We start from the raw sequence: 25,758 nt of genomic DNA on the forward strand, positions 1-25,758 counted from the left end.
TTTTTTTTTAATGGGCAGGATACTTGAACACTTTACAAAGGACATATATAAATGGCCAGCAAACACATCAAATGTGTTCTAAGTCATTATTTATTAGAAAAATGTAAATAGAGACCGCTCTGAAACCTTGGTCTTGAGTCCCTGCCTGCAGCCCACCTGGACTCTCACCTGGCCTGGGAGGGCCACTCGCCATCGGAGTAGGGGTGGATGTCGGTGGGCTGCAAGGAGGACTCCTCTTCCAACTGGATACTGCTGAGGGGCCACAGGGAAATAAATGGTCACTGACAGCACAGGGCACCCTGGACAGGGCATGAGAGCCTGGAGAGGTGAAGCAACTAAAGCCCAGGGAGGTCAAGGCCCTTGCCCAGGGTCACACAGCACCAGCAGAGGAAGCAGTGCTTGAACCCCAGTTGGCATCCTCACACCCTTGGCCCCCACACACCCTGGGGGCTCCAGCCTCGGCTTCTCCAGCAGGGACAGCTCACTCTCAGCGCCCGCCTCCAGCTCCTCAGAACTAGAATCGTCTGCCACCGTGTCCTCTTTCCACCTGGGTTTCCTCCTACGAAGCCTCTTCTTCCTTCCCGTGGAGGCCATACCCATGATGATGGGCTCAGATTCACTGGCGGTACCCAGCTGGGAGTCTGAGGGGAACCCAGACAGGCCTCCCCAAGGTATGGGTGATGTGCACAGGCGGGGAGGCACATGTTCCTGTGGAGAAGGCCAGGGGCAGGACTGAGGGGCTACAGCTTAGGGGGGGCCACTCTTGTCACCAGTCATCCTGAGCCCTGCCAGCATCTGGGCCCTGGAATGAGCTCATTTAGGGTTAGGAAAACAGGCCTGGAGGCTGGACAGAGGGGACAGCAACATGGCCTGCAACTGCTGCTGGCCTGAGAGCTCTCTCGGCGATAAAGCAGCCCCAACCCCAGAGGCTGCCTGCATCCCTGGCAGCCCAGACTGCTGCATGAACCACACCATCTGTGCAGAAACCTGAGCATCAGCCTCTCATCTTTGCCCACACCTACCACAGTAGATGCCTACTTCCCTTTTAAGATAGCCAGGCATCACCTCCTCCAGGAAGTTTGCCCTGACTATCCTCAGCCTCAGTTCCAACCCCCTTCACTGTAATGACTCAAGAGTTTCATTACCCATTGTTTATGTGTCTGTCTCCCAGGTTTGCCTGGGAACCTTCTTTGAAGGTAGGGGTCGCCCCACATCCGAGTCCACTGCATAGTGTCTGGCATATAGTAGGGGCTCAGTTAAAGCTAAGCTCAAACTATTTAAACACCTGCTGGTTTGTGCTGGGCCTGCCTCTCTTCTGCAAGCACCCCTCTCTTCAGTCCCCACCCACACATTTCCATGTTCCAGCTGCAGTGAGCCAGCCCCAGATCCAGAACACACCATCTTCCGCTCTCCAGCCCCAGCCACTCCTCAGCTCCCTCCTCCTCTCCAAACTGCCCGAGGAAGGCCTCCTTTTCACCTTTTGGGAGACCAGCTCAGGTGTCCTCTTCTGAGAAACCTTCCCCTGGGAGGTAAGTCAGCCTTCATCCCTACCACGCCCCACCCCCAAATTCTACCCAGGCACCCATAGTATATCATGAGTGCCAGCCCTAACCCATGCCCCTGCATCGGACCCTCACTGATGGAGTACTGCCTGGGTGGGGACAGTGACAAACCCCAAGGCCCTGCCCAGAGGGGGCACTAGAGAAGGGGCAGGGGCAGGTGCTGTCAAGGACAGAGGTGCTTACCTCATCGCTCTCCAGCTCCTGGACGAAGAAGGCCTCCCCGCTGTCCCCCAGCTTCATGTGCAAGTCCACGGGTTCCCCATTGATCTCGATGTCCACCTGAAACAGGGAGTGATGGGGCATGAGGCACATGCTCCCCCACCCCGTCTGCCCTTACTCCCACGCTCCAGTCCACTGGGGCGCTGGCCTCCCAGCTGGTCCAGGAGACGGGCTCCCTGCTGCCCCTCGAGCCCTGCATTGGCTGGAACCATCTTCCCCAGCCCTTGGTGAACCTGGCTGCTCCCCACTGAGGGTCTCTGCTTCCTCAAGGAGGCTTGGCTGAGCTCTCTGTGCCCCCCAACACAGTTCCCCATTCTCTAGGCTTTGTTGCATGTCTCATGGTCTCACTGTTCTTGTTTATGCCCTGGTTTCCGTGGTCCTCGCTCTCCCACAGCCCATAAGAACAAGGACATGATTCATCTTGTCACTGTTGAGTCCCAGCCCCAGGGCAGTGCTCAAACATTGCTGAGCACACCAACAATGGTAGGAGTGCCCATTTCCTAGGCACTGGTACCATGTTTTGTCTACACCATCTTGTTTAATCCTCACAGCCACCCCTTGCAGCAACTCCTATCATTATCCCCCCTTTATAGATGAAGAAACTGAGGCTCAGAGGGGTGAAGTAATTCTCTGGGAAGTAGCCAAATGAGGCTATGAGCCCAGAGTCTGAGTCCACACGCCAAGCTCTTAACTATTCAGCTATCCTGTCTCCCACAAGGTTACGCTGTCCTATTTGGATTCTGGAAAGTTCATGGTCACCCCAGCATGAGGGGTCTGGGCCCACCAAGCCTTGTTTCACACGCTGGATCTCGGTGCTAACCTCTGAGTCACCCATGGGCCTGGCCGGGGATAATGTCATCAGCTCCTGTTTAATCACCAGGCAGAGAGCACGTCCATTTGCACAGGTGAAGCAACTTACCAAGAACACCCAGGTAAGGTCTTAGTAAGCTAAAGCCAGGTCCCATGGCTCCACCACGCTGCTTTTAGGGGAAACAGGAACCCTCTTGGACCAAAACCCCAAACTAACCCAAAATTATCAAAAAAAATATGAAAGGAAGCCTGTCCCGAGGACAGATCCCCACCTAAGGGAGGCCTAGATTCTCTCCTGCGACTGCAGTGGCCACTCTGGCCTCAAAAGCCCACCCCGCAGTGGCCCTCGGCATGATGCCAGCACTCACCACCTTCTCCCGGGACCGCAGGACACCCAGCTTGCCAAAACGCACGTGGAAGGGCGAGCACTGGAAGGAGCCGTCCGCCTGCTTCACGACCAGCACATCGATGCAACCGCTCAGCGTGGCCGGGTTTAGGCCCCGGTACAGCTCCTTCACCGTCCCAAACACGGTCCCAGCCAGCTGACCCACGTAGTTCATGGCTGGGGCTGGCAAAGGGAGGGAGTGCTGGGACCAAGGTCTCGTCCCCCTCCCTCCGGAGGGAGACTTTGTAGCCTGACCCCGGGGTCCCCGGGCTTACGGTGTGTGGCCCTTGGAGCACCTTCGAGGATGGGCAGCAGTCACAGGACAGGAGGGGTGCCGGCAGACGTGGGTTCTAGCTCTGGCTCATCCACTGATCAACCACGAGACTCCTGGACAGCTGCCTCCCTTCTCCAGGAGCTGATACCCACATCTGTCAAATGAGGGCACAAGGTAAGGTGATCTGGGGCTCTTTGGGCCTCTAAATGCCATGAGTAATGATAATGACCACAGTGCTCAGTGACAGGGCTCATTTCCTCTTCACAACAACCTATAAGCTTGGCAGAGTGGGTGTCATTATTCCTGTTTACGGACAAGCCAGCTGAGGCTCAGAGAGGTGGAGTGACTTGCCCAGGATCTCACAACTAGGAAGGAGAGGAGCTGAGATTCGAGCCCCAGCCACAGAACCTTAGGAGGCCCAACTGTGGGAACATGAGGAGGTAGACACCCTCCCTGGGGCCAATGAGGGGCAAGCTCATGATATATCAGGCCCTGGCCCCTGCTGGATAACAGGCAACAGCCCTAAAGGCCGAAATCTTTCCCGCAAATGGGGAGACATGAGTCTCAAATTTTCCATCTGAGAAATGGATTCAGCTGACTTGCTGCCTTCTGGTCGTAGGAATTGGAAGGGGCCTTGCTGGTCCATTGTGGCTGGTTTGTGAGGAACCAGGGGTGGGAGCACCCCAGGGGCCTAAGGCTCTGCCCAGCTCTATTCCTGGGGTCAGATGCTAGAGGCAGGGCATTTCTTTATAGCTATCTGTGGAGGGAGCTCCCAGTTTAAGGCTCCAAACTACGAAGTCCTTCCCAGTTTCCTTGGGAGGGTGAGAAGTCCATCCATGGCCCACAGCTGACCCCAGTGTCTCTAGGCCATAGTTCTCAGCCCTGACCCCCAGTCCTCAGATCCACATTCAGGCCTTGGGCTGGCCTGTGGCACCCAAAGCTCTCCTCCTTCCCCCAGCCAGACCGGTCCCTCCAGCTTTCCCACACAGCTGGGTGAGCCAGAAACAAGAGGCTGTGACAGCCACAGAGAAAAGCCAGAGCCATGAGAGCCGCCTTCATGCTGGTGTGGTGCCTGCCTGCTAGCTTCAGCTCATTGCCCTCCCCACTGGCCAGGCCAGTGGCCCACTGCCCCTCTGGCTGCCAAGACACAGGCCATTCATTTCCACACGGCACTTCCTCTCAAAACCCTGAATCAGAACCCCTGTAGGACCGCCTGCCAGGCAAGACCACCACTCAAAGAAGTTAAGTGACTTATCCAAACTCTATTAAGCTAAGAGGCCGTAGATGTGGTGAGGGAGTGATGACTCACATCCTGGTTTCCTGACTCCATACCATGCTTCCTTCTACTCCATGGTCCCCAAACCACACCACAGTTGTCTGCAGAGAGGGCAGCCCGGCCCACAGCCCCCTTGCGCACAGGCCTGTAATACCTTGCCACTCAAAGTGTGGTCCATCCCCAGCAGCACCAGCAGCACCTAGGAGCTTGTTAGAAGTGTGGAGTCCCACAAACATAAGGTACAATTTCAACTGCTAAAGTGAAAACTGAGATAAAATGAAGATCTTTGGACCCTGAACATGTCACTTAAATGTAATAAATACATGTCACTTGAATGTAATGAATATTTTATCTGTAAGGCACCTACTCTTTGCTATGAGAAAATTTCACTTTGGTTTCTCTCTGCCTAATGCCAAACTCTGTGAATATGGGTCTGGCTCCCCCAACAGACTGACAAAGGCAGACATGTGGTGGGCAGGACTCTAGACCACTGTGCCCAGGAAAAGCAGAGAGGACTCTAGAAGCTTCCAAGAATAAAGGAGAAATCATGGGAGAGGCAGACCAGAGGTGGGGGCAAAGGTCTGCCCAGCTGGAGGCCCAAGACTGAGCTATCTGCTCTGCTGAGGGCCAAAGAGCTTGGGGGGGGGGGCGGGGAAGCTGAGCTTGACTGAGTACAGGGTTTCTCAACTTTGGAACTGTTGATGATTGGGGCTGGACAATTCTTTGTTGTAGGGGGATTGTAGGATGTTTAGCAGCATCCGTGGTCTCTACCACTAGATACCAATAGTAGCATCCCCTCTAGTTGTGATAATCAAATTGTCTCCAAACATTGTCAAAATTGGCCTTGGTTGAGAGCCACTGAGGTAGTAGAAAGAGCTGAACGGCAGAGATGTCACCCAGGGAGGTCCTGGGTCCTATGCTGATCCCCCCATGGAGTGTACTCAGGCAAGTACGTTGCTAGCCTCAGTTTCCCCTTCTATGAAACAGGGCTTCAATGTTTCAAACCTTCTCATTCTATAATTCATTCCTCAACCTGTTCTCCCACCCCACGAGTGGATGTCCCCACATCTGTCTGCTCAGCATTTGGAAGGACTCCTGTGAACCAGGCCCTGGGCCGCCCTCCTCTACCTGCACCCATCCCTGAAGGCATCTCCTCTCCCAAGGACCCAGCTCTGCCTCCTTGGTCTTCTCCAGATGGGGGGAAGCTCTGCTTGGCTCCCCTATGCTATCCTTCACCCCAAACTAACATGTCTAAAGTCAAACACTTAATCTCCCCCCCAAACCCTGGTCAGCTGAATTTCTCTCAGGATTCATGGGTACCCCCCCAAACCCTCTGAATTCTATTCCCCAATTTTCTGCTCGTTTGGTTCCTCCTTTCTCCTCCTGCTGTCCTAGGTCAAAGCTTTATTACCCAATGCCTAGATCTTGGATGGCAACAGGACACTGTGGATAAGGCACCAGACTGGGTTCTAATCCCCTCCCTGACACTAGCTGTGACCTTGAGCTAGTCTCTTCACCTCTCTGAGCCAGTTTCAGCCTCTGAAATGGGGATAACATAAGGGACGCATACGTAATTACTGACATAATTTGTGTAAAGTACTAGCATGCAATAAATGCCCATACATGTCACCTATCCGCAGCATCTTTTTTGACATTGTGACAGCCCCGTTCACCCAGGCTGGTCCTGATGACACTACAAGTCAGACTCTAATGCACTGTCCCTGCCCACCGTTGAGAGTTTAGACTTCTTAACTCGGCATTCAAGGCCCTGTGTGAGGGTGGCCCCACAGTTTGCAAAGTGAGCAGGTGGGCTCCAGGCAGGCCTCACAGGGTGCCCAAGCCTCAGAGCCCATGCTGGTAATATCCACAGGCCTCCCAAGCCAGCACACAACTCCACCACAAGGAAGCCAGAACAAGAGGCCCTAGGTGGGAGCTTTCAGCTTTTCCGGGCTCCCAGATTTAGGGAGAGGTGGGAGAAGGGCTCCCTACCTAGGACCAAAGGGAGCAGGTGGGTAAGAATTCCTATAGCTCTGGAAGGGAAACAACCAGCCCAGCGGCCTTCACAGCTGCCCCATCCGACCTCTCCAGCCTCAGGGCAGGCAGGGCAAGGGTCAGACCCTGCTTTGCAACTGAGAAAACTCAGTACCAGGGAAGGTGGGTTACCTCCCCAAGGTCAGGCAGGCAGCCTGGGAAGATGCTGGGCCAGCGTCCCCTGAAAGGTTTTTGCATCTCATTATCTTCTGACCCCACATTCTGGATGTCCGGGCCCCCGCCGCCGGGCCAGGAACAAAGACGGAGGGAGTTCCTCAAGCCGAGAGTTCCCTTTTGACGGCTAGAGAGGGCTCAGCCGGTCAACAGGAAGGAATGAGGGTCGAGCGGCGGGACGGGGGGCGGGGCGGGGCGGGGAGGGGTGCCTCCTCGCAGGCCCGGGGTGGGCCCTACCTTTGGAGCTGCCCACTGGACCTCCGGGACCCGTAGCCGTCGCCTCTACCTGAGTGCACAGGGTCAGCGGGTAAGTGTCCTTGGCCCCGCACTCGCACCCACTTGGCACTTCCGGCTCCTCCAGGACAGGGTGAGATCCCGGCTCCGCCCCTTCCACGAGCCAAGGGCGGGCTCCACCCCCCGAAAGACCCCACCCCCGCCCAGTCCCCACGCCCAGGGCCTCCCTTTCACTTATAGAGTCTGGACAGGGTCCGACTTCAGGCCCCGCCCCGCCCCGGCCCCGCCCCGCCCCGCCAGGCCCCGCCCAGGCCCCGCCCCCGCCCAGGCTCCGCCCCTGCCCCTCCCGGCGCCCCAGAGCTGCTGGAAGCGGCAAGCGCGCGGCCGGCCCCCTGCCTCACCGCCGGGAGCCTCGGAAAAGCCGGGCCCTTCGAGTCCCGGGGACCCAGAGCCTCCTGGCTTTGCCAACCAGCTCGCTGTGTGACTCTGGATAAGTTTTCCCCCGTCTGAGCCTGTTTTCTGCTTTGTCAAAGGGGAGAGCCGCCTTGCAGGATTTTGACATGAAGCGGAATGACTTTATGAGGCACTGGTATTCAAACGTCACCTCCTTGGGGGCAATTTCCCCTGACCCCTCTACCACCACCCCACGCTCCAGGCTGAACGGGACCCTCCTATCTGTCACATGCTCACATAGGCCACAGTTGTAATTTCATATTTGCTCGAACGACGGCATGATTGCTGTCTGCCTCGTCATCTGAACTTGAACTCCTAGAGAGCAGGACGCGTTCATTCTTACGGCCCAGCGCCCAGTTCAGTTCCTGGCAAATGGCAGGAGCTCAGTAAGGGCCCTCCCCTTCATTCCACCTAGTCGACGCGCTCGTCGAGCGGTAGCAGGCTCAATACCGCCAGTGGCCAGCAGAGGGCAGGCGGTGACCAGCCTTCCCGCCCAGCTCGGCGTCCTCCCGGGGCCGGCAAGCGCCAGGAGCCGCCCACGGGTGAGCCCAGGTGCGCGCGCTTCTGGAAAGATCCGTCGGCGGGCGAGCCACGGGCGAGGCTCCGGCCAGGGAACGGTTTTCTTCTGTGTCTGTGATTCGCTGTCCTGTATCGAGGACCTCTCCGACAGCCTCTCGGGATGTGGCCCTTGCAAAGACGCGCTGAGAAGGCTCAGGAGGTGAGGGGAGTTGCGTGAAGAGGTCGGGCGCCGAGGGGAGGCTTGGAGGGGTGGGGCACAGTGGCAGAGAGCCAGACTTGGAAGGCACTGGGCAGTGGGGAGTGAGACGTGGCCACCGTTGTTTTGTGATCCTGGCTGGAACCTCAGTTGCCTTTGCTTTAGCAAAAAAGTTCATTTGGTGTCAGTCCTGAACCTGTTTGGAGCAGAGCTCTCTCGAGGTGGCCAGAGGGCAGCGCCATGTCACAATGCTTCCTGTAGAAGCATTGTATGTATATACCAGGCACACACTGGACACAGGGCAATCCCTTTAGTGAGCCTAGGAAAGAAGGAAGGAGAGGTCAGAGGTTGTGGCTACAGGTGCACACTCGCTCCTCTTCGAGCCTCAGTTTGCTCATCTGCAAAATGGAGATAAAACTTCCCTTTCAGGACGTACTGTGAGAATGAAACAGGATGAACGGAATCAGTGTTCCTTACCTGTGGCTGCACATTGGAACCAGTGTCCTGGCCAAATACTGGTGCCTGGGGTACTGGAATTAAAAACAAACAAACAAAAAGCTCTTCAGGTGATTGTAATGTGTGACCACGGCTGAGAACTACTGGGCTAAATAAAATGCTGAACACAGCACAGAGCACACACTAGGCATTCAATCAATAACGTTTATCGCGTATGCGTATTTTTTAAGATGGAGCACAAAATGTTTTCATTGTTCCTTGTTAGAGAGGGAAAAAAGTTGATATAAAGTTTATTACAGAAATTGAATTCCTGATAGGCTTGTTTCTGGAACTATAAATTATCAAAGATTTGGTGATTATGAGGCTGGGGGAGACAGAGGCAGCCTCTGGTAGTATAATGTCCTAATCCCAACTGAGCTGAACGAGGCAGGGCGCACCCTGCAGTGAGTACTTGTGTTTGTCGCTTTCTGGGGTTAAGGATAGAGGCTATTTTCTCCTTTCCTAGGGTACACTCATCAGATGGGCCTATGCTACTAGTAACTGTTGGTTTCTTGATTATCCATGAGTGCAGGTGGTACTTCCTTCTTTATGGAACTAGGTAGCCTTCTGTGCTTCGTTAAGTCACTTACCCAATGATTATTTACTGTGTCCCACTACTTTCTTGCTGGGTGCATCTGGCATGAGCTGAAAGGACCTGCTCACCCAGGCCTGCAGCTTGGACCACTCCTGATGGGAAGGGAGGCAGAGGAACCTGGGACCTTCTCCCTCCAGCATGCAAGCTTGCGGGTTGGGGGTAGGCAGTTGTTATCTGGCTAGGGTTGTCAGATTTAGCAAAATAAATAAAATAAAGGATGCCCAGTTAAATTTGAATTTCTGATAAATAACATAAGGGCTTTCTTTAGTGTGCGTCCCATGCAATATTTGGGATGCACTTATACTAAAATTATTTGTTTATCTGAAATTCAACTTCAACTATATAGCCATTATTTTTATTTACTAAATCTGGCAACCTAGTGCCTGGCCAGACAGCCCAGTAGAACACAGCATGTGGAATTTGCTGCCGGCAACGGCCTCCTGCCCAGTGTTGCCACACTCAGCTTCCACCTGTCACTGCCCTGCTCCAGAACTCTTCGTGGCTCCCAGCTGCTTCCATAGTGCAATTTGGACTCCCTGGCTGCTGTGCTTGGTTGACCTTGGCTCTTCTGTCAGCCCAGCTGCCCTGCTTGGGCCCTTTCCCGCCTCGGCTCCCATTCGTTTTCCCTGCTTGGCATGTCTCCTACCCTCTCCCCTTAGCAATTGCAAACACTTAGTGGGCACCTAGGGGGTGCAGGCACAATGCTGAGTTCTTCATCTGCATTGTCCCATTGGATTCTCACAAAACCTAGTGTGGTAGGAACAGCAGTGACCCTGTTCTAGCAATGAGGAAACCAGTGCTCTAAGAGATTCATAAAGTTGGTCCCTGAGCAAGCAGCAGTAGCAGCACCTGGGGACTTAACTAGAAATGCAAACTCAGGCCCTACTCCAGACTTGCTGAATCAGAAACTCTGGGGGTGGGGCCCTGCCCCCTGTATTTTATAAGCCCCGCCCCCTCCCCCAGGTGATTCTGTTGCGAGCTGTAGTTTGAGACCCGCTGCTCTAAGACTTAAAGCTACTGCAGGAGTCTCCCATCTGGGCAGAGGTATAGAGACCCACCAGGCAAGGTGTTTATGATCTTACCGAGCTCTGTGCGGGGCCAGACACGGCGATGCTGCAGCCACGGCACAGGCTTGGGGGAGGGAAAGGGGAGGAAGGAGGGAAAGAAGGACAAGAACAGACAGGCAGTCAGGCGACTACCATGGAAGATGATGAGGGCTGAGGGGGGCCAAGCCCTGGAGCCCATAGCAGGGTGGGAGGGGTCAAGGAAAGCTTTCCCGAGTAGATACGTGAGCCTGAAAAAAAGTTGGAATTTGTTTGGTGAAGGAGGGTGGGCACAGTGTTTCAGGTGTAGGGACTAGTTTGTGCAAGGCCCTGGGGGCAGTTCACTGCTGAGGACGGGAAGTGAGGTGAGGTGAGGAGAGGTGAGGTGAGTGGAGTGGGGTGTGGCCTGGGGAAGGACTCGGATTGTGTCAAGGTCCTCAGAAGGAATGAAGCTTTAATGTGTATTGAGAAAAAGCCCTCTGGCTTCCAGGTGGAGTGGGCACTAGGGAAGAGGGGTAGGGGGAGATTTTGGGGAGCCAGGCCTTCCGCCACCCCTAGATCCAGGCTGCTTCTGCCCTCCAAGACATCTGCAGAGATTCAACCCCCTATTGCAGCAGTGGGCGGGGGCGGGGCCCAGAGCAGGAGTTGCAGGGCCAAGGCTAATAGATTCCGAGGCTAAGAGGTCGGGTTGAGGAAGCAGCGTGGGCCCCGCCCCCTGCCGCAGGCCCCAGGAAGCCAGACTCAGGGCTGCTGGCCTGGGGTTGCTTTCCTCTAGCGTGTCCCCTTTAACCGGTGATGTGGCTAAGGCTGCGGAGCTACTGGGGTCTCTACCCCCAGCCTTTCAGGGACTAGCCCTGGATGTGGTCAGGGATTCCTCGGCTGGAGGGCAGGAGACTTCTGTTGCCCTTTCCTACTCCTTCCTTTAGCCTTTGGTGCCAGTCAGGGGCTGAGCCAGCCTGGCCAGGCTGCCTGGCAGTGTGGGCTGCGGCTGGCTGGGCAGTTCCGGCTGCAACTCTCCTTCCCAGAAAAACGTCAGTTTGCCCGAAACCTTTTGGAACCCGCTCGTGCTTTCCAGCCTAGGAAAGAATACTGAAGGATCACAAGGCGTTGAACAAAGTGGAGCTTTCTGTGCATCTAAAGTCTCCGTGGGACTTACCAACTGCCCCCTGACTTGACCTTCAGCGAAGGGACCTCCTGTCCCTCCTCTCCTTGCTTGAGTGTACCTTTTGCTCTCCGCCCTGCGTCCGGCATTCAGGACCATGTCTCCTTATGCTTTGCAGTTTAGGGGGGGTGCTAGCATAGCACTCTTCATTTAAATAGATGTTCAAAACTATTGTTTAGGGAAGATCAGCTTATGCTCAGCGTTGAGTTGTAAGTAGATGGAGGATTATGCAGGAGAGGCGGACGTGGTGAATGAAGGCGCGGATGCTGGGGAGAGAGTGAGTACACGCGGATTGCCTGGCCGGGAGTATGGAGCAAAACCATGGGCATTGAGGAACAACTGATGATTGTTGAGCAGGAGAGTGACACAGTACTGCTGGTCATTGTACTAGATTCCAGCTCCATCGTTACTTCCTCAGGGAGGCCTCAGTGTCAGACAGACTTTAAGGTGACCCTCTGTATCCTTGCCTCCTGGTGTTCATGCCTTTGTGTTAACCCTTCCTCTTGAGTGTGGGCGGGACCTGTGATTTGATTTTAACCAACAGAATGTGGCAGAGGTGACAGGCTGTCACTCCCATGATTATGTTATAGACAAGCTCTGGAGACTCTCCTTGCTGACTTGACAAAGTAAACAGCCATGTTTAGGAAGCTCGCATGGCAAGGAGCTTTGGGTGGTCTCTAGGAGCTGTGGAAGCCTCCAGCAAGAAGCTAGAGTCCTTAGTGCTATTGTCGCAAGAAAATGAATCCAGCCAACAACCTGAGTGAGCTTGGAAGCAATTGTTCCCCAGTTTAACCTCCAGATGAAAATGCAGCCTGGCTGTCATCTTGATAGCAGCCTTGTGAATCCCAAAGCAGAAGACCCAACTAAGCTGTGCCCAGACTCCTCACTCACAGAAGTAGTGAGATTATACATGTATGTTGTTCAAAACCTCTAAGTTTGTAGTGATTTGTTACACAGTAATATCTAACTAATACATCTTCTGGCTACACGGACTTTTCCTTACATAGGCTCTCATAGCATTATGTGTCTTTTCATCTTAGTGTTTTATGTGAGACTTTATATATACCTTTTCAGTGAAAACTGTGTCTTCACAAGGGCACTTTTTGCTCATCACTGTAACCTGGAACCTCATGTGGTGCCTGCTACACAAAAGAAGACCCACAATAAGTATTAGTTGCATGTGTTAGGGAGTAAATACTCTTATTTAATCTTTATAACAAGCAAGCTGGTGAAGTAGGAACTATTACATATGAAGAAAAGAAAACCAGTTATTAACTTATATTTAAAAGTATACTGAACAAAATCTTATCCTATACTTAATGAAGTTTTGGTTATGCATGCCACCCTATCCTAATTTTTAGTGTGACCCAAGAGTAATTTAAATAATTTGGGAGCAGGGGAGTAGATTGCATGGTATGTCATCCTTTGTGTAGTTTTGTATTTTACAAAAAAGCACAACCAACCAAAACCAATTCTGGTCTCCTTTGGTCTTTCCAAAGGCTTCTCTTACGTCTTACTTAAATCATTCTCCTGAAAGTGCTGCCCTGGGACTGTCCTTTGCTAGCACTGCAGCCACTCATCTGCCAGTGCTTTCTGAGATTCCAGCTGGTCCCAGCATCACTCTCTTCCACTTCATGAAATTCTTCACCTTCGGCAAGACTTCTTTCTACACAGCAGTGAGCAGCTACAAGTTAGATGTGCACACCACAGCCTGGATGGAATTTAGAGTGTCAAGTGGGGAAACAGGAAAAGATTTAAAGCACCATACTTTTTCAGTTGTATTGAGGTATGACTGGCAAACAGTAAACCTCATGTTTAAAGTGTATATTTGAGCTTTGACAGGTGTAGATACCCATGAAACCATCACCACACTGTCTCATTTTGTACTTCTCTTGCATTGTAGTCTCAGAGGTCAAAGCCATCTGACAGTGGACGCTGTTAAAACCTGGTTAGGTCCCTGCTCAAAACCCCCCAGTGGCTGCCAGTCTCCCACCTCCCACCTCCCTGCCCTCCTCTCCCGCTCAGCTCCCCTCACTGACTGCAGCTCCCACGTTCACCGCCTTGTTTGTCCTCAAGCACGCCAGCCACACTGCTCCCTCTGCCCGGCAGTTTTCTCTGCCCAGGATGCTCTTTCCCTAGACACCCACAAAGCTCACCCCCCCCACCTCCAGATAACTCAGATGTCACCTTTCTACCCTGACCCCTCCTGTCCACCTTTCCCTGTTCCAATCTTTTCCCTCCAATCTTTTCCAGTACCCGTAATCACCTTTCCATATGCTACCTAATTTACTTATTTATGTATTTGGTGTTTGTCTGTCTCCCCCCATGAGAATGTAGCCCCCAGGAGGGTAGGACATTGGATCTGTCTTCACTGGTCTATCCCCAGAATGGTGTCTGGCACAGAGTAGGTCTCCAGTGAAGATTAGTGAGTAAATGTCTGCATCTTTGATGGTCTGGCCTCTACCTTGAAGTCTCCATCCCTTGCTGCTGTCTGTCTTCCTCTGGCCTCTCTCTCCAGGGCTCTGGACCCTGCCCAGGTGATAAGACTTGTTGCTGGTATCTGTCTGATTCCGTCGGTTGCCAGTGTGTGTTTGTTTTTTAAGGACAAGGGGCTTAAAGAGGAAGGAGTGAGGAGAAAGAAGGGAGATGCTGAAGGAAGCAACGGGCAGAGTAGAGAGGGTGGAGAGAAGACAGTCGTGGATTTCCCCGGGGCCCTCACCCAGCCAGCTTTCCAAGCTGCTCAGAGGTGTGGCCAGCAGTGGGTGAGGGTTGTGTGCCACATGGCAGAAGCGTCTCGTTGAGTCATGGGGCACCCAGCCACACTGCTTTGTAGAGTTTGGTGTGTGGAGTATTCTTGTTTTTTTACAATCCAGCTGTCTGTGTAATGACTTCCTTTCTGCAGCCTTGTTCACTGAGGTGTTCCTGAGCGACAGCTGGGTCACTGCGTTCCTTGCTGCTTAAAACACTTTTCATATGCTACCCAGTTCCCCATGTAGGCGGGACCTTTGACAGTGGCCAGGGAGTCCCCAAAAAGATGGGCTAGAGAGCTCCTGTCTCTAACCTGCACCGTTCCCCAAAGCAGGATTAAAAAAACACAAAAAAAACAGAGGAGAAATTCCACCTGTTAAGCTTACAGAATGGCCACAGCCATGTGCCTGAATTCTTTGTCAGCAACCGTGAAGCCGCTACCAAATTGAAGGGGGACACCAGGGACTTAAGTCCTTGCCCTCTGTCTTATTGTGGCATGAAGGGGTCAGGAATTCAAGTGAAGAGACTGGGGGCCCTCACGGCCAGCTGGCCTCACTGGAAACCTGCTCAGCCCTTCTGCAAAATAAGCAGGCCGCTCTCATAAAGCTGAGATCTGCCTAGGGTACGTCCTTCAGCAACCTCACTCCTTGAAGTATATTTTGAAGAAAGTTTTTTTAGACACTTAAGATGATGAGAAGGAGGTTATTTATGATAGCATCGGCTGTGGCAGAGGTGCAGGGGAGGCAAGGACGGGATGGCTGAATGACGGACCTCATTTCACTGAGAACTATCGGTTTATTTTACAGCAGTGAGCAGCTACGAACTTGACACACATACAACAGCCTGGATGGGATTTAGAGTGTTAAGTGGGGAAAACATTAAAAGATTTAAAAGCACGGTACTTAATTCGTTCTGGAAGGCTGTTCGAAAACTGCATCATTTTCCCCATTAGAAATAATGTAAATTGAATTAATCTCTCCCAGACCCCCCAAATGAGTCCCTTTCTTATATACAGTCCATGTCTAATGTACTGTTTAATCTATAAATAAGCACTTTAAAAATGAAATATAAATGCAAATTTAACAAAAAGGAATGAAATGTACAGTAAAAAATGAAAATTTAACAGTAGTATGTAGCAACAAAAGCAAAGCAACTTGAAAATATTCGCAGCCCAATTTCCTGAGATATTAACAACATGAGGTTTAGCAGTAAACTGACTCATACTCCCGCATTCGCCACTTTGCTTGTCGTGTGAGAGACTCATGACTGACCATACAGGTGTCAGCAAGAAAGGACTGTTGGGTTGAGAAGTGAATTGAGATGGGAGATGTTCAAGAACTGAGGTTTGACTGTGCTGGTATTTTTTTTATTTCAAAACTATTTTGATTATTAAAAAAACTATTTTCTGACATTTGCTGGACTATAGAAATAAGGTTGATTTTGGTATAGTATTGATTTTGAAACCCAGGAGAGGGCCTTCATCAGAACCCGACCATGGTGGCACCCTGATCTCAGGCTCTCAGCCTTCAGAACTGTGAGAAGTACCTTTCTCTTGTTGATAGGACCCAGATTGTCATTTATTGGTCCTAAAAGTTTAAGATTCCTTAGGATTTTCTATCTCCACAATCATGCTGTCTTTGAATAAAAACAGTTTACTTTTTTCTTTATGACTTTTTTTTTCTTTCCTTATAGTCCTGGCTAGGACATGTAGTAAAATGTTGATTAGAAGTGGTGACAGCTGATATCCTTGCTCTGCTCCTGACCTTAGGTAGGAAAATGTACAATATTTTACCATTAAGGATGATGTTAGCTCCAGGTTTTTTAGTGTTTTTCCCCCCTATAGTCCCTGTATCAGACTGAGAAAGTTCTATTCCTAGGTTGCTAAAAGTTTTTATTGTGAATAGGTATTGAATTTTAGCAAATGCTTTTTTATCGTCTATTCAGATGATCAAATTATTTTTTTATTTTATTCTGTTAATGTGGTTGGTTGATTTTAAAATGTTAAACCGATTTGCATTTCTGGGACAAACTCCATTAGGTTATGATTTGTTGCTGGATTTGATTTGCTAACATTTTGTTTAGGGTTGTATTTATGGTCATGAGAGATATTGGTCTGAGATATTTTCTCTTGCCATGTTCTTGCCAGGTTTTGGTAGGATTATGCTGACCTTAAAAAATTAAGTTGGGACGTGTTCCCCTATTTTCTTATGTGTGTGTGTGTGTGTTTTTTAATTGATTTCAGAGCCATGAAGAGAGAGAAAGAGAGCTAGAAACATCAATGATGAGAGAAAATCATCGATTGGCTGCCTCCTGCACGTCCCCCACCAGGGATGGAGCCCACAACCTGGGCATGCGTCCTGACCGGGAATTGAACCTCGATCTCCGGGTTCATGGGTCGATGCTCAACCACTAAGCCACACCAGCCTGGCCCCCCTATTTTCTTATAGAATTTGTATAAGGTAGGTATTATTTCTTACTTAAATGTAGCTATATTTCCATATTTTAATCTTTTAACCTATATGTCCTTAAATTACAGTGTGCCTCTTATAAACATTGTATCACTGAGTCTTTTTGTTTGTTTAATTCAGCCTGTCAAACTTTTTATTAAAATATTAAGTCCGCTTACATTTAACTTAATTACAGTATGGTTCCAAATCACTTCTATAATCTTATCTGTCTTCTATTTGTCCTACCTGGTTTTTGTTCCTGTTTTTCTCTTTTTCTCACTTCTTATGGATATTTTATTATTTCATTTTATCTTCTCCATTAAAATTTTTTTTAATTGTTGTAAAATACACATAACAAGCCCTGGCCTGTGTGGCTCAGTTGATTGAGCGTATCCCGTGCACTGAGAGGTCGCCAGTTCGATTCCCATTCAGGGCACATGCCTGGGTTGTGGGCTCCATCCCCAGTAGGGATTATTTACCTGAAACTTCAATGAGTCATAATCTTTTTGCTGGTGGAGTGTCTTAACTCTAATTTGTAAAAAAAAAATTTAAAAAAAATGCAATATCTGCAAAAATTATCTAAAATAATACTTTATTTTAATAATAAAGTATTATTAAATCAAGATATATACATTGTTTTTTAAACATAATGCTAATGCACACTTAATAGACTATAGGATAGTGTAAACATAACTTTTACATGCACTTGGAAACCAAAAAATGCATTGCTATATTCACTTTATCGAGGTGGTCTGAACCCATAATGTCTCTGAGGTATGCCTGTGCTTCATATAAATGGAGCTATAGAGTATTTGTATTTTGTGACTGGTTTGCTTCATGTAGCATTATGTCTTCAAGGTTCATCTATGTTGTATTATGTGTCAGAACTTTCTCCCTTTAAAGGCTGAATAATATTCCACTGTATGAATATGTTTCGTTTTGTTTTTCCATTCACCTGTTGATGGACATTTGGGCTGCTTCCACATTTTGGCTACTGTGAGTAATGTTGCTATGAATATGAGCATATAAATATTTGTTTGAAACCCTGCTTTTACCCAGACAGCATGGCTCAACGGTTGAGCATCGACCTATGATCCAGGAGACTGTGGTTCGATTCCCAGTTAGGGCACATCCCCAGGTTGCGGGGCGTGCAGAAGGCAGCTGATCAACGACTCTCTCATCATGGATGTTTCTGTCTCTCTCCCTCCCACTTCCTCTTTCTGAAATCAATAAAGACATGATTTTTAAAAAAGAAACCTTGCTTTCAATTTCTTCATCATTGGAATTTTAGATAAAGCATTTATATATTTTTTAGTGCTTACTTTAGAGATTATGATATACACCCTTAACTTATTGCAGTATAACTTGAATTTGTACTTTACAATTTTCCCAACAATGTAAGAACCTCATAACAGTGTAATTTTCTTCACTGATCCTACCTTCCCTGATATATCTGTCATATATTTTACAGATCTCAAAATGCTTTGTTGTTACTGCTTCAAATAGTAATTTATTTTAAATTTAAAGTAGTTTTCCTATTTACCCACATACACACTGTTTTCTGCGGTCTTCATTTTGTCCTGTAGTTTTGTGTTTCCACCTATAATTGTTTTTCTTGGACTTGAAAATCTTGTAATGCAGGCTTGCAGGCATTGAATTCTCCAAGTTTTGGTTTTGTTTTGTTTTGTTTTTCCTGGATCTCATGGTACCCGGCACCATGTAAGATTATTTTGTTGATTACTTGACCGATGTCTGCCTTACTTATTAGACTGTAAGCTCCATGAAAGTCTCTGGTTTAGTCACTGTTGCATATCCAGAACCTACAGAACCTAACAGAGGGCCAGATACATGGTAAGTGCACAGTACATATTTATAGGAGAGTGGTGGGTGGGGCAGACAGTGCCTTGAGCGTGGAAGCAGCAGAACCCCAGCTGTGAAACCTGGCAGAAGACAGCCTCTGACATCAGGCCTCAGCCTGATCCTTCTCTGTGCTCTGCCTGCACTGTGATATTCTTTCTTGACAAGGAACTGGCATACAAATCAAGAAGAATTTTCAGCTTCACTTCCTGCAATTGTTCATTGCTCAGGCTCGCTCCCACCTGTGAGTCTATAGCCGTGGCTACTACTCAAAACTATGCAGTGAACAGTCATAGCTGGAATGCTTTTGGTTTCAAGTATAATAGAGAATCCAAGTCAAATTAGAATAAACAAGAAAGGGAATTTATTGACTTATTAATTTTATTGGGTAGATGGATTCAGGTAGGCCTTGATCAGCACTCCAACTCTGTTTCTCTTCAGTTCTTTCTGCCTGTCCCTATTCCATGCGTTGGCTTTATCTTTAGTCTGGCTCTCCTCATGGTCACAAAATAGCTGCCAGCAACAAATGGTTCCTCGCTGACATCCAGGGAGACAGTGCGAGTTTTATGTAATTGTGATGAGGTGAATATTGGGTACTGATAGTTGCAGGGCAGGGTAATGGGGCTGTCAGTGAAGCAGTCAATACAAGGTGCATGAGATTACTTCAACTGGCTTAGAACAGTCAGGGGCCACACCCACTTATGGGAGAGGGGGGCCCATCCCAATCAGATTGTCTTACCACTGTACAATGAGAGTGAAATCGACTGGATGTTAGGAAGATGCATCTCTCAGGATAGGCTGGTTTTCCCCATGGTAACAAACAGGCACCAATCTTGTTTTTATAAAAGCAGAGGTTTATTTCTTGCTTATACTACATGTTCACTGTGGGTCATCTAGGGACATTATTCCATGTTTTCTCAGTCCAGGACCCAGACTGATGGAGCTATAACTATCTCAAGTATTGTCTGTTGCTGTAACTGAGGGGAAAAGAAAACAAAAAATAGCCTACTAGCTCTTAAAATTTGGATCCAGGAGTGACATATTTCTCATACTTTATTGACCACAATAAAAGCAACTGACATGGCCATTCCTGACTCCAAGATGTAAAGAAGTACAATCCTATCATGTGTCTGGGAAGCAAACCCCAAATCTTTGGTGGCTGGCATTAATGTCAACTACCACAGGAGGTCAGCAGCATACCCACTACAGGGGGCTTATGGAGACCACCCCAGTATCTGTCCACGTTTTGTTGGGAAAAGAACAACTTACTGTTTTGATTGCTGCCTAAAAAAGAGGCCTCGCAACTAAGCAGAAATCAGAAACTCAATAATCATCTCCTGTGCCACAATCAAATGTCTCCCAGATGTTTTCCCATTAAGTGAAATTAATGGTCCTATGAGGGACTCCTATTAAGATATCTCCTCAACTCAAAACAATTCCCTCTTTTGTGGTCTTGATCCTGGTGAGTTCCTGGTGAACTACATCACCTGGAAGCTGGCCATGATTGTTCTGGGGGAGGAGGGCACCTGACTCAAGTTGGGTCAACGAGAGCCTCTTCTCTGGGATTTGGAAATTTGAATGATTAAGGAATTTTAGTCTCTTTCTGGATAGTTGAAATTGTCAAGTACTTGGGAGTGGCTGGCAGACCTATGTCCCATTTTATCATCTGGAAGCAGAGAAAACAAGTTTGCAGAGAGAGAGGGCCCTGCTGGTAACCCTTGCTCTGCTTCCAGTTCATCCAGAAGTTCAGCTGGGTTCTTGCCCTTGGTCTGAGAGAACCCTCCTCTTCTCGCCTCCAAAAGCTTCAAGTTCACCTGTTATTTTCCTTAAGTTGGCCTGATGGGTAACAGGTATTTGCAGCCAGCAAACTCCTGACTGACACATGCGCTTTGCCTCTGGACCCTGACCTAAAAAAGTCACAGGTGCAGCTCACTCCAATCAAATCGAGCTCAGGTTGTAACTCTATTGCATCAACCATACTTCTGGGAGTTTCTTTGGCACTTGAGAAAGCTCATCAGAATGTGAGTGAGTGCAGGTGACATTATAGGGACCACCTAGAATCTTCTTAAGTTTTGTTTTTTTTAAAGAAAAATAATTTGTCTCCTTGGGTAAACTGGATTTGTGACAAACCTCCCAACACTGGTGTTAAGTGCATAGTGTTTCCTCCGCCTGGAGTCTCCTTCTCATCTCTTTAGACCCAGCCCAATGTCACCTCCTCTGGGAAGCCTTTCCACGCGCTCTCATAGGGTATTAATTAGGTCCTTCTCTCTACTTCCCAAAGCAGTCGGCATATCCATTTAGTGCTATATACTTTCTTCCAGAAGTACTTCTTTACATGTCTGTCTCCTCCGAAATACGGAGTTCCTCGGTGGTCAGGACAGTGCCTTCCTTATCTCTGGTTGCCACAGGGCCTAGATCAGGATACATGCTCAGAGAAGTTTGTTGAGTAAGTGGAGTCCATCAGAACAACCCATTCCAATATACACTTTCATTCAACAAATATTTATTGAGTACTTGAGCATGTCAGGCCATGTTCCGGATGCTAGAGTATCAAGTTCATGCCCTTGGGACATTACGGATGATATTCAGGTCATAAAGGCTATGAGGAAAAATAAAGCAGGGTGAGAAGAGAGAGAGAGTGATGGGGGGTTGGGACTTCATATTTTAGTAGAATGGTCTGAGGCGTTGACTTTTAAAATATATATGTACATATTTTTATTGATCTCAGAGAGGAGGGGAGAGGGAGAGAGAGAAACATGGACGGTGTCTCCTGCACGCCCCCTACTGGGGATTGAGTGGGAAGCCCGGCATGTGCTTTGACTGGCAACCCAACCGGTGACCTCTCGGTGCACGGGTCAGTGCTCAACCAACTGAGCCACACAGGCCCGGCTGGGGAGGAGACTGTCGCATACATATGTGGAGTAAGGACACATGGCTTTTCGATATCGTGGAGGCGGGGAGGGGAGAAACACCAAGGGCAAAGGTTCCAGGAGCAGGAAGGGGCCTCGTGGGGCTGGAACGGAGCAAGGGGGTGCAGTGGAAGGAGATGCAGTTAAAGTGGTGGGGAGGGGAGGGGTGCAGCCACACACAATCTTGAAGGCCCTTGAAGAAAAAAAAAATACTTTGGTTTTTGCTCTGAGTGCGATGGGAAGCCGTTGAGGGCTTTAGAGGAGAACCATGTTTTGACGTTAAGTTTTGCCAGAATCCCTCCGGCCGCTGAAGAGCAGGCGCTGTGAGAGCGGGAGTGCGGGGCACTGCAGCACATGCCGCCGAGGCCAGCGGGCTCGCGGGCTCGCGGGCTCGCGGGCGGGCCCTGGAGAGCAGCCCGCAGGGCGGACGCTGCCGCTAGATTGCGCGTGGGGCGCGCTGGGGGGAGGCGAGGGCGGCTCCGGGGTCTGCCCTGCGCCACCAGGAGGACGGGACTGACGGTAGCCGAGCTGGGGAAGGCTGAAAGGAGCAAGTCGGGGGCAATTTTCAGTTTGGCTTTGCACATGCCAAGGTTGGCATATTGCTTAGCGTGCGCGCGCGCGTATATTCATTCACTGGTGTTCACACTCTGAAGGTTGTAAGTAACCTGAAGTTAGCCTTATTTATTCAACAGCAGGCACTGTGCAGAAAATTGCACGTGTGCTGTCACTTAATCCTTTCAATCATTCCTATTGGCCTCGTTACTAATGTTTTCACAGCTCTTTTGCGGACGAGCGATTAAGTAGCACGTCCGAAGTCACTCAGCCAACTGTCCATCTGCTGCTATAAGGCAGACCTGGGATTCCAGCCCCGTGAGTCGGACTGCGGAGCTCTTGCGGTTTATTAATCACTAGATCCTAAAGGTGGGGACCACTTTCTGAGCATATTTGCTATAGACTTGGGCTCCATAAAGAAATTGGTGCCTGGAGCGTGTGACGGAAACTCAGCAAAGGAGCCGTTCCCACCCCGGGTGTTCCAGGGTACACAACAGAAGCCCTGAAGAAAGGACAGCGTTCTTGTTTGTACCTGAGGGGGCTAACTGAAGCTTTCAAGTTCTCAAGTACCCGAAGACTTAATGTTAGGGAAGCAGTTAGCAGAAGTTGTTGTTCTGTTTAGGAAACAGAAGAGTTTCAAAACTGCAGTGACGTGTTTGCTGGTGGGATAAAAGACAGACTGCCTCGCCAGGTGACGCATGTTGGGAAACACTGGACGGGGGGAGGGGGAGGGGACGGCCTCGGGCCCTTGCCCTGCCCACATCCTTTTCAAAGTGTAGCCTGGTGTGGCCTTCCTTAGCTGGCCCCCCAGAAAGGCCAGGATATGGAGTACAAAAGCCGGGAACCTCTGGGGCCGCAGCATCCGTCCCTGTCCCCGTCTTCACCACCGCCCTAGGTCCCACACGGGGCAAAAGAGAGACCTAAGCCCGCGCATGCGCCCGGGGCAAGGTCCGCTCTCGGCGACGTCAGGGGGCTCGCGCTCGCAAGGAGGCCCCGCCCACCGAGAGCCAGAGGCGACTTGGGCGGGGGGCCTCGGGCCACGCCCCCAGCCGAGCCGAGCGGGGCCGAGCGGAGTCGAGCGGAGCCGAGCACGGCCGAGCGGAGCCGAGCCGAGCGGCTGGGAGTCGGTTGGTGCAGCTGCGTCCCCGCCGCTCAGCAGTCCGCGGCTCCGGCGTCGCCGCCGCCGCCGCCGCTTCAGCAGGGACTGCGCCGGCCGGCAGACCGCCAGGAGGGAGGCCCGGAGCGCGGCGAGAGCGGCCCGGCCGCGGGCTCCGCCGCCGCCGCAGTTGCCAGGTGAGCGCCTGCCGCGGCCCGCCGGCCCCGTGTGCCCCCCGCGACTGTCAGCTCCCGTGTCTGTGTGTCTCTCTGCCTGTCAGCACCCTGTGTCTGCGCGAGCTCCTTCCCGCCACGCCTGACCCCCAGCCCTGCCCTCAGTGTCCGCCAACCCCTCCCGCCTGCTGCCCCGGGTCTCTCTGTCAGCCGCCAGCACCCCCATGCTGGGAGGCTCCTCCCCTTCCCCCCGAAGCTCCGCCCTTCACCCATCTGTCATCACCCCCTCCCGCGGCTCGAATCTCGGGCGTCCTGGGGGCGTGGGGTGCCATAGGTCCTAGGGGTCAGCGTAGCTCCGGTCGGCCAGACAGCTGCGAAAGGAACAAGGGGGTTGTGGAGGGGAAGTGGGGGTCTGCAGATGCCCGCCCGATCGTGTGAGGGTGCGTGTCCGAGGGTGCGCCGGGTGGGCACTGCGTGTGCGCCCTAGAGCAGGGAGGGTAGCGCGGGGGACGGCCTGACTGACGTGAGGCGGAGATGCTGGGAGGCCAGAGCCACTTGCTCCAACTCCCGCCCGTCCGTTTGTCCTGCGGGGATGGCCCAGCCCCTGGCTCTGGTCTAAAGAGCTCCAGCTCGACCGGGGAGGCAGCTGAACCCGGACTCGACCCATTGGGGTACAGTAGGATCGTGAATCCTGGAACCCTTGTTTGGCCATGAGAAAACAGAAAAACCCGGCGCCGGGTTCCCGGATGCCGCGGGTGGCGAGTGAGCGGAGTTGGGGGCTAGTAAAACCTTCCGGGTTTGGAATTTTCATTTAGGGAAGCCTGTTGAAAGTGATTGAGGAGTGGGTGGGATGTGGCGCTCAGGTGCAGAGTGTTTGAGAGCTTGAGTCATTTTGAGTTGAGTGGTTTGCATTTCTTAGCAATGATTGCCCTGAGCTTGTACCCCAGGAAAAACTGTTAAGTGATGCGGGGGGGGGGGGGGGGTAGAGGCATAGGGAGGGCATATACTCCTTTCTGTTTTTATCTGTTATGTGAACATATAGTAATTTATTCATGAGGCATCTACATATCCTCGATTTAAAAAAATGGTTCCTGTAGTTTATACAGGAACCATTTATACAAGTTCCATTTATACAAGTTCTTGTATATTGTTATTTTGATGTTCTTTATTTGTAGTAACTTAGTATTGCAATATTTCAAAACTAAGAGAAAATGTGTCCTAAAACAATTTGGTTTATTTTGCTCGATAATTCTCAATCACAGGGAAAGAACCAAAAGCGCCCTTCATTAGCTGGAACAACTTATTCTGGCTTAATTTGTTTCTGAGAGACATACAGTGGAAAAATCCAGAAGCAGAAAAGTAGTATCAAAGAGTCTTAGGACATTAATGAACAGGGCCTTCTATTGCTGCGGTGGAAAGATGGTAATCAAAATTGCTTTAGAGGACAGAGCTACTATGTAATGATAAACATATTAACCAAGTTGGTTTTGTGACCTTGATACATTGAGCAGAGCTTGATTTGTGCAGTGCTTCATAACAGGCAAACATTGCATGGAAAGTCGGGTAATTTTTGGGGAAAATGTTCCCTGTGTTTTGTTTTTTTGGGTTTTTTTTCCATAATTAAGATTTCAGACTAAGGCAATGTCATAGTGGGAGGTTTTTTTCCCCTTAAGATAACATTTAAAATTTACAAAAGTAATTCATGTTTAAGGCAGAAAACTAGAAAAACAAAAGCCTAAGAAAAAAAATCTCAATCCCACAAACCATAGTAAATCACAATTTGGTATTTATCTTTTTAGTTTTTTGTTCCCATGTGTAAGTATTTTTTTTTTTACAAAAATGCTACCATACTATAAGATTGTTTTATTGTATGTTTTTAAACTTATAGATTATGAGAGGTATCTATTTGTTTTGTTTTTAATGAGTAAGAACTTGTGTTCCCTTTGTGATCTTTCTAAAAAGTTAGAACCTCTGCTTAGAATACTCTGATAGCTTCTCATTTTAAAGTAAAATCTGAAGTTCTTGCCTGGCTACCTCCCTGTCCTCACTTTCAGCTGGATGGATCTCTTTGCTGTGCCTTAAAAACTTCAAGTATATGCTAGCCTCAATGCCTTTGCACTTGCTGTTCTCTCTATCTAGAACTCTCTTCCCTGGATGTCATGGTTCTGGCCTCAGGTCTCTGCTCCGATATAACCATCAGGCTTTCCCTCACCATTGTGTGTAAAATGCAGCCCATTTCCCAGTTCTCCTCAACCCACCTCACTTGTCATCATAACACTTAACACCACTTGGCATATACATGTGTATTTATTAGTTGCTTTATTGTCTCCACTCCCCACCCCCCCTTAACTGCTGAATGTGATACTTTATCACTGATGTAACCTCAGGTCTCAGTCCTGACACATTATGGGTGCTTAGTCAATATTTGTTGAATGAAGGAATGAGTGAATGAACGCTCATGATCCATCAATTCATGTGACCTTCCTGGTAGCTCCTAGGCTTTTACATGGCTATATCATGAAATGGGATAACAATCCCTTAGAAGTCA

The 25,758-nt window shown here is 49.9% G+C and overlaps 2 protein-coding genes and 1 pseudogene across 11 annotated transcripts in view; 2 read left to right on the plus strand and 1 right to left on the minus strand.

The window, feature by feature from the left end:
• LPIN3 (lipin 3) overlaps window positions 1-7,100 on the minus strand; it is a 16,658-nt gene extending 9,558 nt beyond the window's left edge. Inside the window, exons 1-6 of one of the 8 annotated variants that reach the window (XM_081149741.1) lie at window positions 6,969-7,100; window positions 3,252-3,404; window positions 2,960-3,159; window positions 1,746-1,841; window positions 443-708; window positions 169-249 (exon numbers count right to left, since the gene is read on the minus strand). In XM_081149741.1, the coding sequence (XP_081005867.1) occupies window positions 169-249; window positions 443-708; window positions 1,746-1,841; window positions 2,960-3,151 (635 nt within the window). In that variant the 5' untranslated portion in view covers window positions 3,152-3,159; window positions 3,252-3,404; window positions 6,969-7,100. Of the gene's footprint in view, window positions 1-168; window positions 253-442; window positions 709-1,745; window positions 1,842-2,959; window positions 3,160-3,251; window positions 3,405-6,968 lie in introns of all 8 variants that reach the window. The other 7 variants (XM_081149739.1, XM_081149742.1, XM_081149743.1 and 4 more) reach the window with 7 other exon arrangements.
• An 868-nt stretch (window positions 7,101-7,968) lies between these two features.
• ZHX3 (zinc fingers and homeoboxes 3) overlaps window positions 7,969-25,758 on the plus strand; it is a 115,384-nt gene continuing 97,594 nt past the window's right edge. Inside the window, exon 1 of one of the 2 annotated variants that reach the window (XM_081149738.1) lies at window positions 7,969-8,136. The gene's annotated coding sequence lies outside the window, so the exon portion shown is untranslated. Of the gene's footprint in view, window positions 8,137-22,956; window positions 23,235-25,758 lie in introns of those variants that run through there. The other variant, XM_081149737.1, reaches the window with a different exon arrangement.
• The window catches only part of LOC308562320 (N-acetylgalactosaminyltransferase 7-like), a 90,770-nt pseudogene continuing 87,885 nt past the window's right edge, over window positions 22,874-25,758 (plus strand). Inside the window, exon 1 of the transcript in view lies at window positions 22,874-23,234. The product of the transcript in view is annotated as an N-acetylgalactosaminyltransferase 7-like (transcript). The remainder of the gene's footprint in view (window positions 23,235-25,758) is intronic.

This window comes from Miniopterus schreibersii, assembly GCF_964146895.1.
Source record: "Miniopterus schreibersii genome assembly, chromosome: 10".
Taxonomy (NCBI): Eukaryota; Metazoa; Chordata; class Mammalia; order Chiroptera; family Miniopteridae; genus Miniopterus; species Miniopterus schreibersii.